The sequence below is a fragment of the Pinus tabuliformis genome, chromosome 4_1 (assembly GCF_031772625.1).
Source record: "Pinus tabuliformis cultivar Carrire ecotype Pingquan chromosome 4_1, CPIR1, whole genome shotgun sequence".
Classification (NCBI taxonomy): domain Eukaryota; kingdom Viridiplantae; phylum Streptophyta; class Pinopsida; order Pinales; family Pinaceae; genus Pinus; species Pinus tabuliformis.
The window spans coordinates 813,951,637-813,966,669 of record NC_142303.1 but is presented as its reverse complement, the minus strand read 5'-3'; the positions used below and the strand labels follow the sequence as shown (position 1 = coordinate 813,966,669).

Here is a 15,033-nt window from a genome sequence, read left to right as displayed (position 1 = left end):
CTTTGTCCTTGTCGATATTCCTTAAGGGGGCAGTGCTAAGAGAACAACCCCATGACAAAAATGTCTCAAATGAAGGTCCATGATTCATGGTCATACCTTTGGTCAAGACATTCGATGAAACAAAGGAAAAGACATTCGATGAAACAAAGGAAATGCCCCTGGTCATTAAACACCCATTTAGTTAAATAAATGGGAACATAATAAAATTACTCCTCATTTCAACTCATCATTCTTCAAGATTTTCATCCAAGTTATGTTTACAACATCTAAAACATATTGACAGAGTGGCACAACAACCAATTTTTCCAAGACAACCTCTCCATATCATCAAATTACCCCGCTATTGTCATAAGTGCAAACCAAACCAACAAATCAGCTGTAAGAAATTTGCTCAATATAACATTTAATGATCTTCCATCCTTGTGGCATGATATCCACATGTTTACATCATCTAAAACATATTGATAGAGTGGCACAACAACCAAGTTTCCAAGTCAGGCTCTCCATGTTGTCAATTACCCCACTAAAACATATTGATAGAGTGGCACAACAACCAAGTTTTCAAGTGAGCCTCTCCATGTTGTCAATTACCCCACTAAAACATATTGATAGAGCGGCACACTGCCAAGTTTCCAAGTGAGCCTCTCCATGTTGTCAATTACCCCACTATTTTCGTAAGTACAAACCAGCTCAAGAGATTTGCAAGATAACATTTAATGATCTTCCATCCTTGCGGCATGATATCCACAGTTGCCAAATGGCCCCAATAATGCTCCATGAGATGTGACCAATACCTCAAAATACATGAAATGCCTTGAAGAACATGAAGTACGTTGAGAAACATAAAACTACTCAAAACCCAAAATGCAACCAGCCTATTCAGGAGGGCTACTCCATGCCACTAATCTGCCCCGCACATTCAAATGCAAAATGCCCCAATAATGCTCCAAAAGATGTGACCAATACCTCAAAATACATAAAATGCCTTGAAGAACGTGAAGTACGATGAGAAACATAAAACTACTCAAAAATCAAAATGCAACAAACACATCCAAAAGCAAAATTTTACCATAGAGGGGTTACAAGGCTCAAAACCAATTCACAAGTGATAGCCAGATAAAATCACGCTACAATCATTATATTATATTATATTGAAGATTTAAACCCACCACCAAAAATTATGCTATTACTATGAAAACAATATGTTGAACTATGATCCACAAGAATCCACACATAAGGAAACATAACACATAAAAACGGTTGTATAGAGGTACAAAACTAGGCCCTAACACATTATGGCTGGTGTATAGAGGTACAAAGTGGGCCACTCGAAGATATATACAGTTGTGTGAAATGATACAATATGTATGGATTACATAGCCGGCAGCAAAAGAGAAATAATGAAAGTGGGTATAAATATAAAACTACCTAAAAATCATAAAGACCGTATGTAATTGTCACGGAGGCCTGCCCCTCGAAATATTCTTGTGCTTCCTGGAAGTGCTAGAGCGCTCTGCTCGGAGTAGTCTGGACAAAACATCTCTCGGTTGATTAGATGTTCGTCTACTCCCATAAGCGGCCACAAATCTAAGCCCTCTAACCTCCCCATCCAGTTGATCAATGCGCCTTTGTTGGCGTCTCATTTTGTCTGCTGCGTAGATAGCAGGGGCCAATGTAGCGGCAGGGACCCCAAAACGAGCAAGATACTCGGGAACCGGTAGATCTGTAAGGTTCCTTGGCAAAAAGGAGTGAAAAAGGGCAATCAACGCCTCCCCAACATGCTTAAATGGATCATCTGCTAAAGAAATGGAAGGAAAAAAACGTCAGTGGCAGAAGTTAATGATGATAGTCATCCAAAACTAAAATATGCTCAAATGGCTTTCACTAAAATTAAACATACCTGGGGGAGGTGGCACTGAAGGCCCAGCTCCTGCTGTCATCTCCTTGTAACTCTGGGGTTGCTCTTCCATGGGTTGATTTTGATGTGGCTGCTCGTTATGGGCACGCTCTTGGGGCTCACTCTGGGCTACCATCTCCTCATCTTTGTGTGGCCTCTGCTGGTCAATGACAATTTGGAACTCCTCACCTCTTGTTGGTGACCCATCTCCAAGAGGTACAACATGCTCTTGTACTGATCCCTCATAGAGGGGGGCCTTGTTTCCTCCTCTTCGGCCTGCCTTTTCCACTACACCCACCTGATTATTATGAACTGAATGAACCCGGGCAACCCAAGGTCGATTAAACCCTGCATCGATCATTGGACGTGCTATGGCCTCGCCCAATTCATCGTCTGAATCCCACTGCATGTCCTCATAGGGATCCCTGATCACTTCTGCTAGGACGACCCCATCAAAAGATCTGTGACGATGTCCACTTAGACCAGGCTCCCTAGGCCTATCCCCTGTCACCCATCGAGCTGCTCGTGGCTCATGTTTTCCAATAGGTATAGGTTCTGAGAGAGCAGACAAGGGGAAGTGCTCATAAAACCAAGAGAGCAAGAAGGATGTAGCACAAAGGTTCCTGCGGCCATGAACAGAAATTAGGTCTAGCTCAAAAAATAACCCAGAAAGGATGAAGGACCCAAAGTCATAGCGTTTTCCCTCACAACAGCCTCGGACTATGTTATACATGTTCAATGGGATGCTAATTTTGTTCTGACTACGAATAACTCTAAATGCCAGTGTCCCTACGATCACTTTCCTCACAAGAGGAACATCAGTCTGATCCAACTCAAGAATCGGCACACACCTCTGATTACGATCTCAAAGCAGTTGACCACTCATGTATCTGCATGCGGCCTCATCATCATCTGGCTTCGCATGAATCACTGGTTCTCCACTGATGGAGACTCCCCATATCCGATACACATCCTCCAGGGTAATCCCCAACTCTCCAAAGGGGAATCTGAAGACATGCGTGTCCGGATCCCAATACTGTAAGGCTTCGCGCAGAAAGCGTGAGTCCATCCGCAAATGGTGAAGCCTGGATACTCTCAATAGCCCGCAACGACGCAAGATAGCCTCATCGTCTGGCTCCAATTTCGCTGACAATCTAGTCAGCCAAGGCACATTTCTATCGCCCTTCGTGATCACTCCAATGGGCCCTTGAACCGGTCGAACTTCCTCCTCGCTACTGGAGGACTCTTGCTCCTGCATCAAATGCAAAGTTTCAGTCGACCCCCTTAAAGGATTTACATTCAACTTTATGCACCGCAAATTTTTATTTAAGACTGCAGATAAAAGTCTTTGCATCAGGAAATTTGAAGTTTACCTGCGCGAGAGCTAATTACACAAAGACCATTGGAAACCCTGAATTGTAGATGAACTGCAGAAATTGACTGTGAAATGCAGAAATTGACTGTGAAATTGAGGTCACCAAAGAGGCCTCTAAGAAATCCTTGCAAAGGGGTAACGTATAAAAGCTTCCTACAATATTGTATATGGGACTGCAACAGTTATCGCCACTCCTACTTTTCAACCGCTCTTCTAATTGTTGCTCAAAAATGGGACAAACAATAAATGGAGATGCATGATTTGCACATGAAATTTGATGTTACGGTCTTATTATTGCTTGTGAAATTACATAATGCCCATCATGGATGATGGATCAGATTGCATTAATTATACCATTGAGCATGAAAGTCCACCAACAAATCTTAAGAAAATCCCCCCAAATTTTAATTTTTCTCAACAGTCACATTGCACCCCTTGATTCCTAAACTCCTCTGCAGTCTGGAGCAGCGATTTTCCAAAACCCTGCGGTGCACCATTGATTTAATGAAATTTCCTATGGTCTTGATGATATCACCCTATGAATGTGCAGTATCGTGACAATTTCTACAGATCTCCAGTCTGCAGGTCACATTTTCATGCTTCAAACTTCATGAGACAAAAACTCTATAAATACCCTTCCTTCCAAACCCATTTATCTGACTGCGAGAGGGATCAAAGACTGGCCAGGGCACCACCCTCAAACTTAAAGAAGTTTGTCAAGATGTGCACTCTATGAGGGACAAATCGTGCTGTTCTCATGGTGCAATAAAGGACTGCAGTAATGCACAGTGTAATAAATAATGCATTAATGCAGTAATGCAGGAGTATGAAGTGCCGAAGTGAGTCACATTTTCTTGTGGAGAGTTAGTCACACAAAGAAAATCTTACATAATCATAACGAACACAGGGTGTGGTTAGAAAGAGAGCATAATGTAGTCACAGAAACAGCAGATAAACAGTGTAGAGGAGAAGGATGTAAGTGTAGTATTAGCAAGTTCCATTTAAGTGAATTAAGTGTTAAGTTGTTAACTTTAAACTTTAAAGCAATATGAGGCAAACAAATATACCAGTAAATCCCTGAAATACCTATACGGCTAACATGCAACAAAACCAGAGCATGAACACAAAATCCTGACAAAGAAACCATGAGATTTGCTCATTGGTTGTACAGCTTAATGCAAACACAACTACAAAAACTGAGCAGTGGTCATGACATTATGAAAAACCAACATATGCTCAAGTTGTGTAGAGGAAGAATATTATGTGATGAGAGCTTGAAGGTACAAAGAGGACAGAGACTAAGATCCATCTCCTAATCCTGTGAAGCATGTTTACAAGTCCAGATCAAATGCCTAGAAGATGCTATGCCTAAAGGCCAACCTCATGCAAAATGCACAAGGATGATCACAGCCTCATTCATAGTAATCAGGTCGCACATGGTATGTACTGAAATGGTTGACTTTGATCACTTAGGTTGACATGGTCATACTTGATTACCTATTTATTTTGTCTTCGGCACAGTCCCTCTAGGTTGTGATGTGACAGTCCAAGTAGTCACCAAGTTGGTGCATGGTGTTGGCTCATGAAATAGCATAGGGTAAATCTGGTGGTCATGAAGGGTTTCGTGACAAGAAAGTATGGTGTTAAGCTATATTGGGATTGGGTGCAAAGCAAGTCTAGAGTAACGAGTGTTTCTAAAGTCTTAGAGTAGAACTGCTATGGTCCACCGAGAAGACCTCATGGTCTAGCACAAAGTAGAACTGCGTTAGCATGTTGAAACTACGTTAGTGCATGGATTAGTATCCAATGCATTCCCCAATGGTGTGCAATGGTCCCCTTTTCATCAGCAGTGGTAGAAGTGTTAGCTCCATGGTCTACACTGCTCAGAGATGGTATGATGGTATGCATACCACATCGTAGTTGTCAAAAATTCCGATGTTGCCTTTGAGCCCAAGGTTGCTTGGGAGCAGGAGCGGGGAGTGACATTTTCAAAATCCCCTGGTTCGGGAGCAAATTTTTATATAATATATATTTTAAGGCATATATGTCAACAAAAGCATGTAGAATGATTAATTAGATGTAAGAAGCATAAAAACATGGATTGAACCATATAACATCAATCATATAGAAGTTATAATCTTCATCAACCACGTCCACAAGTTAGTAAAATACAACATATATCAGTCTCATGATTCATCAATCTTAAAGTTTCAACATTTCAAAATTCAGTATATAACATTTATCATCATTGATCACTATAGTTCTAACTTGTACCCGTTACCATTACCAAGTAACCAAACGATAACAAAGAAGATTTAACATGAAATGAAATGTTTAACGTTCACAAAGCATCCTATTCATAATTCATTACCAATGAGTTATAATTTCCAACTTCAAAATTCAAACTTAAATTGTCATATATTGTATCCTATTCATAATTCATTACCAATGAGTTATAATTTCCAACTTCAAAATTCAAACTTAAATTGTCATATATTGTTTAGAAAAATATGATAATGAATGTGAAAGATTCAATAGTTATAAAAACTATGAGACACTAGAAAAGACAAGTAAATCTATTATCTATTGTTCATGCTTGGGCCTCTTGTCGCCACGAGAAATGTATAATTTTTGAGAAAGCATGTAGAATGATGAATTAGTTATAAAAAGCATAAAAACATGGATTAAACCATATAACATCAATCATCTAGTACTTACAGTTTTCATCAACCACAGGTCCACAAGTTACAAGTTTTGATTTATATAGCATGTAAGAGTGCACATAAGAAAAATAGCATAGAGTGCAATCCATCTCTGAACTGAAAATACATCAACAAACAAGGTCTAGATGACCTCTAGCATCCAAAAAAATCATGCTACAACAAATACCTACATATCATCAAAATCATTGCCTATATTGGGATCTTTGTCATTAATATCACCCTCTAAGCATTAACATAGGATAGAAAAAATGTAGCATGTCAAGTCAAGATTTTGTTTGAGTGATGGGTACATTTTTAGTAGGGTCATGATAGAGGAGTTCGACAACCAATGTCACTAACATCAAGGTACATAGAGGGATTGGTGCTCTTGATTAAATACGAGTTCCATACCCTAGTACATGAAAAATCCAATGGAAACATTGCAATCCCCCCAATAATGAAAAACTAAGTCTACTAGATTTTGAGTGAGATCTAAAACTCTACTTTCTCCATATGAAATCCAATGAGGTCGGAACCACTCTCAAACATCCTGAGTCATTTCATGGTAATATTAAAAATTTAAGTAAAATGATGAAAATAAAAGATAAAGGAATTGTTTCATCAAGCAATCATCAAAACAAAACAAGAAGATCAACGACACCGGATGTAGGTACTCAACTAGAGGATAAACCCTTCTAAAGGGGAAAACCCAATCAGACTCTTCACCTAGCAAATTCAAGTTGAGATAGACCAAGGTTACTTGGGAGCGGGAGCGAAAACGTGGAGCAGGAGTGAGAGTGACATTTTCAGAAGTTCCCTGTTTGGGAGCAATTCGGGGAGCGATTTTTTTATAGAATGTATATCTATTTTATATTTTGATGCATATATGTCAACAAAAGCATGTAGAATGATGAATTAGATATAAAAGGCATAAGAAACATAGATTGAACCATATAACAACAATCATCTAGAAGTTATAATCTTCATCAACCACATCCACAAGTTAGTAACATAGTAACATACAACATATTGAGTCTCATGATTCATCAATCTTAAAGTTTCAAGCTTTCAAAATTCAATATGTAACATTTATTATCATTGATCACCAAAGTTGTACTTGTAAGCTCAGTGTAACCCTTACAACAAATAATATCTAACATGAAATGAAATGTTATAAAATGAAATGAAATGAAACAACTTTCAACTTTCACGAAGCATCATATTCATAATTCATTACCAATGAGTTATAATTGCCAACTTCAAACTTCAAACTTAAATTGTCATATATTGTTTACAAAAAATATCATAATAAATATGAAAGAGTCAATAGTTATAAAAACTACTAGAAACTAGAAAATACAAGTAAATCTATTATCTATTGCTAGTGCTTGGTCCTCTCACCACCACGAGAAATGTCTAATTTTTTAGTCTTGTTGGAAAATCAAGATCTTTGTCATTAATATCACCCTCTAAGCATTGATATCCAAAGTTATCTTTGTCATTACCTCTGGATCTGTATAGGGATCTTTGTCATTAATATCACCCTCTAAGCATTAACACAAGATAGAAAAAACATGGCATGTCAAGTCAAGATTTTGTTTGAGTGATGGGTACATTTTTAGTAGGGTCATGACAGAGGAGTTCAATAATCGATGTCACTAACATCAAGGTACATAGAGGGATTGGTGCTCTTGATTAAATACGAGTTCCATACACTAATACATGAAAAAATCCAATGGAAACATTGCAAACCCCCCAATCCTGAAAAACTAATAAGTCTGCTGGATTTTGAATGAGATCTAAAATTCTACTTTCTCCATATGAAATCCAATGAGGTCGGAACCACTCTCAAACATCCTAAGCCATTTCATGGTAATGTTAAAAATTTAAGTATTCACTTTTACTTTAAGAATTTAACATTACCATGAATCACATATCAATACTAGGACCACAGGCTTGATCATTAGGTTGCCCCACTCAAAAATTATTTGTTTCTTTGAAAACAAATTTCATTTGGAACGTTACTGTAGAATTTTTTTGCAAAAGATACTAGGGAGCTCCACTAATTGCTCCCTAAAAACTAGGGAGCGTTTTTTTTTAAAGGGTTCGCGCTCTCGAAATCGCTCCCGAACCGACTAGCTCCCGAGAGCAGCATGAATTGGGAGTGGGTTCGTGGGGAGGCGCTCCCCCGCAACCCTGCCTTAGACCAAAAGACCTTCCTCCTTCACCAAGTCGGCCCTTACATTGTAATTCCAAACTTCAAAGATCAACTCTAATAATACTGCATCACAAACAAAGTTTCGACCCTACAGTTTCAAAATTTTGGCCCAACTTCGACCCTCCTGCAGCTTCAGAATTTCGGCCCCCAAATTCAATCCAGAAACCGTAGCAAACTTCGCACGTGTGAGAGAGATGCTTAGAAAAATTCGATTTTCTTCTTTCTTTGATTAGGTCTTCTTCTCCTACATTTCACTTTCCTTTTTCGTCGTCTTTTTCTATGAAGATCGAACTTGAGTGAGTGTGTCTCCAAATGAATTGAGCTCCCTCTATTTATACTACTTCCATGAGGTCAAATTCCCTTGATGAGGCCGACTTGGTGGAGAAGGCCTAAAAGACCTAATTTACATTAAAATAATTTTCTTTCTTGACAGATGAAGCCCACGAAGGGTCTTTTACATTATGACATGGACAAGGACACTTGACATAAACCATAGAAGCTTACAATGGAGGCTTTGATCTATAAACCATTGACCCAAGCATGAAACCCATGCTTTAATAAGTCAATTTATTTTATAATAAAAAATCATTTTTCTTTCTTTTGAAAAATACATTATATCATGACTCAAAAACAATTATGAAGACCAACACTAGTTACATTTTTCATTACTCCCTCTTAACTAGGGAGGTATTCATAATTACATAGATACATAGGTACATGGAAGATCTCAAAGAGATATGCTCTACGAAGAGTCACAACACACACACAGTGCTACAGATTAGATACCTGACCAGGGCACTCTAATCGGGTGGGACTAAGGTGAACTCAAGCTTTAGCCACTTTAGGTACCATCAAGATTTTAAGCTCTATCACCAACCCAGGGATCTAGGTGCGCATCCAAAGTCAAAAGCTCCATGACCAACGACACTCTCCCTACTTTAGGATCTAGACATCGATACATAGGCTAGTTAGATATCCTCCCAAGCATTTTGTATTACACAACATGCTTCATCTCTCCTAAATCAGATATATCCACCAGTTCAAGCATGCTTCAAAATTTTCAGCCTTCTTATGGAGAAATTTACATGTACACACACAACCCCAATTAGTAATAAACCTTCAAATACATATATACAAGTAAACAGAAAACCTTCGGGATCCTACTCCTCAATCATTCTGATGTTGCTTATATCATCATCAATTTATCCAAATACATCTTGTCAAAAGCTTTCTTCTTTCATTTCTTCAACACCACCAAATACAACTTCAGTACTTCTCAAGTCTTTTGCTTGCAACTTCATGAATCACGAACATCCATCTATAGTACTTACATTTATTCTTTGGTTTCATTCTTTCTTCAGGACATTTACTATAACATGCTCCCCCTCTTAACTTGGGAGATATACCCTTACTTCTACCCAAGCTCCCTCTCAACTTAGGGAGATCAACAACTTCCTTTTTCTTATATCCTCAGAGAAACTTTCTCAAGGCTTCATTTCTTCAAGAACATCATGGTAACAAGGCCATCTTAGTCATCATCATTCATCATGCTCATCATTATTATCAAGTCATCTTCACTTATGAACATCTTCAACATCTTGAAGATTATGTACCTGCAAATCTTTAGCCCACAAGTACAACCAAATACAAATATACAGAAGCATGAAGTCAACTATATCAAGAACATGTCATTATAATGGAAGCATCAAAACAATTAAGCTTTAGACATCAAATACTTAAACATGGTTAGGCTTATAATCAACAAGGATTAAATATTTTATTTACTAGACTTTAACAACTTTGCTAGGCTTTTGTCACAAACCCTAGATTCTATGATCGAGACATAAAGCCTTAGATATCAACAACCAAATCACGTTAGCAACTACATATCTAAGGTTTCAACAATATGCATTTAGAATTTCATGACAAATTCTACAAGGGTTTTGTTATAAATCCTAGATTTCATTAATAAAACTAAATCATCAACAAGTTAGCATACTAGCATATACACATCTTATCATATACTAGAATCTTATATCAATACTTACCAGGTAAACCCTAGATATAAACATCAATACATCAAAGTTAGATATACACCAATTTTAACCAAGCTAGGGTTTCGATTATGCAAAAGAATACATACCTAGGGTTTCATATCTAGGACCTCATTTTAGCTATTACAATGGTTTTGCTCATAAACCCTAATTCACCAAACCCTAAAAATATAGGGTTTCATCTTATTAAGAGTAAACCCTAACTTATCAAAACCTTAAAGATCTAGGGATTCAGTTTATAACTTAGACAATAGCAATAAACCCTAAAAGACTAGGGTTTTTTCCATAAAAATACTAAACCCTAAACGTCAAAAGAATAGAGTTTTCATCATAGGTTCTAGATTTTATCGACAACCCTAAGAGGACTAGGGTTCCAACATTATTGTTAACATACCCTAAGCACCAAAAGGCTAGGGTTTTACAGTGAACCTTGAAGGTTAGGGTTTCACAAAAAATGAACAAATGACAAGAAATAGTAATAAAGGGTAAATTCAATCTAATGATTAATCCCCCTAACAAGAATCTTCATGATTCAAAAGCCTAAACATAAAGATGTTAGTAATATAAAGCAAATGAGAATGAGAATGATCATACCTTTGTATGCAGAAAACCTTGCAACAAAACTTGTAGTCTAAGACATACCTTGAGTTGTTCTTTAACGAACCTTATAAGACATCATTTTGCAACAGGGCTTCTTTCATGATTCAAGTCTTTCCTTTGAAGTCTCCACAACCTTTGTGTCTTCTGCAAGCTTTCCTACCAAGGAAAATATATAAAGAAAAGGTTATAAGTATGCAATATGTGAGGAGAAAACCAAACATAGAAAGGGAAACAAAGAACAAGATACTTATCTTTGGTAAAATGGTGAAGGCTCCCTCTTAATCCAATCCTACTGAGGGATACCTACAACTTATCACAACAATTCAAAAACTTCTAACAAATCATATTAGACCTAAGAACTTCAGAAATCAAAACCTAAAAGAAAATATTGCAAAACTTAAAATACAAGGATATACAAGGGATAGTATCTCTAAGAGTCTTTAGCAAATAAGTCTTTGCCTTTGGATTCTTCAACCTTGTTCTTCTTTGGTGGAGCTTCATCTACAACATATGCATGTTCTCTTTCTCTCTTCTTATTCCTTGGATTTTCAGGACAATGACTTTTGTAATAACCCATCTTATGACAATTGTAGCATTCAATATTGGATAGGTCAACTTTCTTCCCAGGTCCTTGAAACTTCTTGAATACTCCCTTCTTCTTGTGCTAAGCAGTGTAGGCATTTGAAGTGTTGTTTTCTTAATCCTCCTTGTTACTTACTAATGAGATGCGAGCCTTTTCTTGACTGCATGCATTCCGCATTCATTCAAAGGTAGGTGTATCTTTCCAACTGCTAATTCCTGAGGCAAAGGAGCTCCAATATTGTGGTAGACCGGGTGCTTGATGAAATGCGAGCAGAGGAAAATGGCGGACTAGGGTTTCTGACAAACCCTTACACGGCACAGAGAAAGAGAAAGCAGACTTTCAGAATCAAGCAGTATTGCTGCCAACGCGGGTCTGGCTGAACTGGTAGAAACAACCAATGAACATCCCGATGGGGGAGGCCACAGGGCCTCCCCCCACAGGCCGCAACAATGGAAATCGGCCTCATGGGGACGAAAATGAACAGCCCTCAACTGGAAGAGCAGAATAGCCATCGGGACAGCCTGCGCAGCAGCAGGAGAAGAACGAAACGATAGATCTGAACAATGAAAAAGAAAACAACCCTGCAACACCTGAAGAACCAAAGAAGGCATCGTCTTCCACTTGCAAGCCCATTGCAGCGGAATGACCCAAGATTGATTTACCCAGTCATAGAATCAATGCACAAATACAATATATGAAAGACCATGCGCTGATAGGTAAATTTATAGGCTACTGGCCTACCGAAAAAGCTCTGCAAGGATGGATAACCTCAAAGTGGAAGCCCAAGGGACATGTAACCCTACAGCTAGGCCCCAAAGGTTTTTTCACAGCCATCTTCAACTGCATTGAAGACAGAAATCACGTTCTAGATGGAGGACCCTATTTCTTCAATGCTGCGGGTCTATATCTACGAGACTGGATAGAAAGATTCAATCCAGACAAGGAAGACTTCAGCTGGGCACCAATATGGATTCACATGTATTCCTTACCTCTGGAATACTGGGATGAAGAATCACTTAAAGCTATTGGCAACGGGCTAGGAGAATTCATAAAGATTGCAGAGGAAACAAAGCTTCACCGGTACACCTCATATGCTCGCATCTACGTTTATATGAAACTCGGCAAGGCACTTACGGATTCGGTAAGTCTCCTTCACGATGACTTTGAATGGATTCAACCCATAGATTATGAACATGTGCCCTTTAGATGCAGGAAATGCCACGCCCATGGACATCTATTCCATGATTGTCCTCTAAATGCCCCTCCTAAATCTACAGAACATGGGGGAAAATCTGATGCGGAAGGGTTTACCAAAGTTGCTAATAGAAAGAAGCATAACAAAAAACCCCCTACAGCACCAAAAAATGTAATACCATCCTCCAACAACAGTTTTGACCTTCTATCAAACCTAGATATGCCAGAATCAGATCCTTCCAATATAGCTAAGACAACTTCTGTGCCATCCACCAAACCTTTTGTTGTACCTACTCCTAATGATGCTAGTCAACCATCATTAGCGAATAACTCAGATCTGCAACCAACAACCTCACAACCTATCCCCCTTCAAGATCTCAACAAAGCCCTTTGGTCCGCAAAAGGAATGGACATTGACAACTTGCTGACAGACCCACACAACACAACCCACCACATGGATGAGAGCAGTCAACAAAGTCACATGGAAGAAGAACCTGAAAGCTTTGATCTAGGAGACCTAGACATTTTCAGTCTAGAACAAGCATGCAAAAAGAAAGAGTTCGACAAAATACTGGACAAGCAACTTGAAAATTTGGAAGTAGTACTCTCAAGAGTGCACCAGCACAGTACACTGGGCATACAACAAGGAAGCAGCTGGGATGGGAAACACATCACCAAAGATGGGAAGAAAAGAGGCAGAAAGACAGATTTACAACGCACCATCCTCATTGGGGAAATGCTAGTGGAGTCTGGTAGGTGCTCCAAGTTGACTAAATACTACAGATCCTTACCTACTGGTCAACCATGAAGCTCATCTCATGGAATGTTCGAGGACTTAATAGTCCCGGGAAATACAGGATGATAAAGAACATGATACAGCATGAAAGACCACATATTTTCTTCATGCAGGAAACAAAATGTAATACTAGCACATTAGCTTCCATTTTATCCAAAGCCTGGTCGGGATGCCAAACTGTCACGGTAGATGCAACGGGAGCTTCGGGGGGGCTTGCTATAGCCTGGAACACGCAACACATCTCCCTTACAGACTTCCATGCATCTCATCATTTTATCCAAGCCACTTTTCACATCATCGGAACCAATATACATGGTCACTTGACAAATGTATACTTCCCTCAAGATACTATGCAAAAGAATACGTTGCTAAAATCGTTGGAAACTCTCAATTCCACAAGAACACATCCACTCTGGATCACAGGCGGTGACTTCAATATGATCACTCAGCTAGAGGAAAACAAGGGGGCAGAAGGAAGTTGGACAGTGAAAGCAACAGCTTCAAAGAATACATTCAAAATAATTGGCTAATTGATTTACCATTTGATAATGGTCTTTTCACATGGAATAATAAAAGGTCAGGCTCTCAACAAATCACATCCAAGTTGGACAGATTCCTCATCTCAGATAACGTAGTACATCTAGGAGGTGATATTACTGCCTCAATACTCCCCATTGCAGGCTCAGATCACTGGCCCATTTCCCTGCAATGGACCGGTCCTGGAAATTCAAACAGGAAACCATTTAGATTTGAAACTTTTTGGCTCACTCACCCTGATTTCAAAAATTTAGTCAAATCAGCTTGGGAGAGCTTTACTCCCTCTAGCGGCTCAACTATGTATAAATTCCAGCAGAGGTTGAAGCATATCAAAAGGCAAATCAGGCACTGGAATCACACCACATTTGGTAATATCTTTCAAGGTCAAAAAGTGCTCGAGCAAAGTATGATAGAGCTACAGTAGAAGATCATTACAGGAGGCAGAACCGAGACTTTAGCAAGTCAAGAACAAGCTCTTCTCACGCAATTAGAAGAAAGAAGGAAACAAGAGGAAATGCTCTAGAAACAAAAGTCAAGAATCAGATGGCTAAAAGAAGGGGAAAGAAACACCAAATTCTTTCACCGCACAACTATCCAAAGAAGAATGAATAATACCATTTCGCATATTCAAAATCCACAGGGAGAGAGAATGGAGAAACAGGAAGATATTGAGAGAGAGCTCACTAATCACTTCAAAACAATACATCAAGAGCCGCCTACAGATAGACAGCCTGCAATAAATGAAATACTCCAGCATATTCCTAGAATTATAACAGAAGAGCACAATCAGCTCTTGCTGCGACTGGTAACTATGATGGAAGTAGAATCAGCTTCAGATCAACTGAAAGATGGGAAGGCTCCAGGACCTGATGGCTTCACCTCTAACTTCTACCATCACTTTTGGGATTTAATCAAAGAGGAAGTCTGGAATGTGGTAGAAGAATCACGAGCTATGCATTGGCTACTTCCTTCTCTCAATGCAACATTTATAGCTCTCATTCCCAAAGAAGATCAGCTGAGTACTCCGGAGAAGTTTAGGCCCATCGCTCTGTGCAATGTCATATACAAAATCATCTC

At 38.9% G+C, this 15,033-nt stretch overlaps 1 protein-coding gene across 2 annotated transcripts; it reads right to left on the bottom strand.

Moving 5' to 3' along the window:
• Positions 1–322: 322 nt before the first annotated feature.
• Positions 323–4,349, bottom strand: LOC149178718 (uncharacterized). 2 transcript variants are annotated; one of them, XM_089420405.1, is made up of 3 exons: positions 3,271–4,349; positions 1,901–3,149; positions 323–1,798 (listed from the first exon to the last, which is right to left on the bottom strand). In XM_089420405.1, exons 2-3 carry the CDS (start codon positions 2,628–2,630, stop codon positions 1,458–1,460), a joined length of 1,071 nt encoding a protein of 356 aa, XP_089276531.1. In that variant the 5' UTR covers positions 2,631–3,149; positions 3,271–4,349; the 3' UTR covers positions 323–1,457. The 2 variants fall into 2 exon arrangements, with proteins under 2 accessions (XP_089276531.1, XP_089276532.1); XM_089420406.1 differs by having other exon boundaries at positions 323–1,795; positions 3,271–4,346.
• Positions 4,350–15,033: the final 10,684 nt, after the last annotated feature.

What these genes read in the sequence shown, in the direction of transcription:
- LOC149178718 (XM_089420405.1), bottom strand. Translation starts at nt 2,630, where the DNA reads ATGTATAACATAGTCCGAGGCTGTTGTGAGGGAAAACGCTATGACTTT. An exon ending in TTCAGTGCCACCTCCCCCAG is followed by an intron (nt 1,799 to 1,900) that starts GTATGTTTAATT and finishes CCATTTCTTTAG; the next exon opens with CAGATGATCCATTTAAGCAT.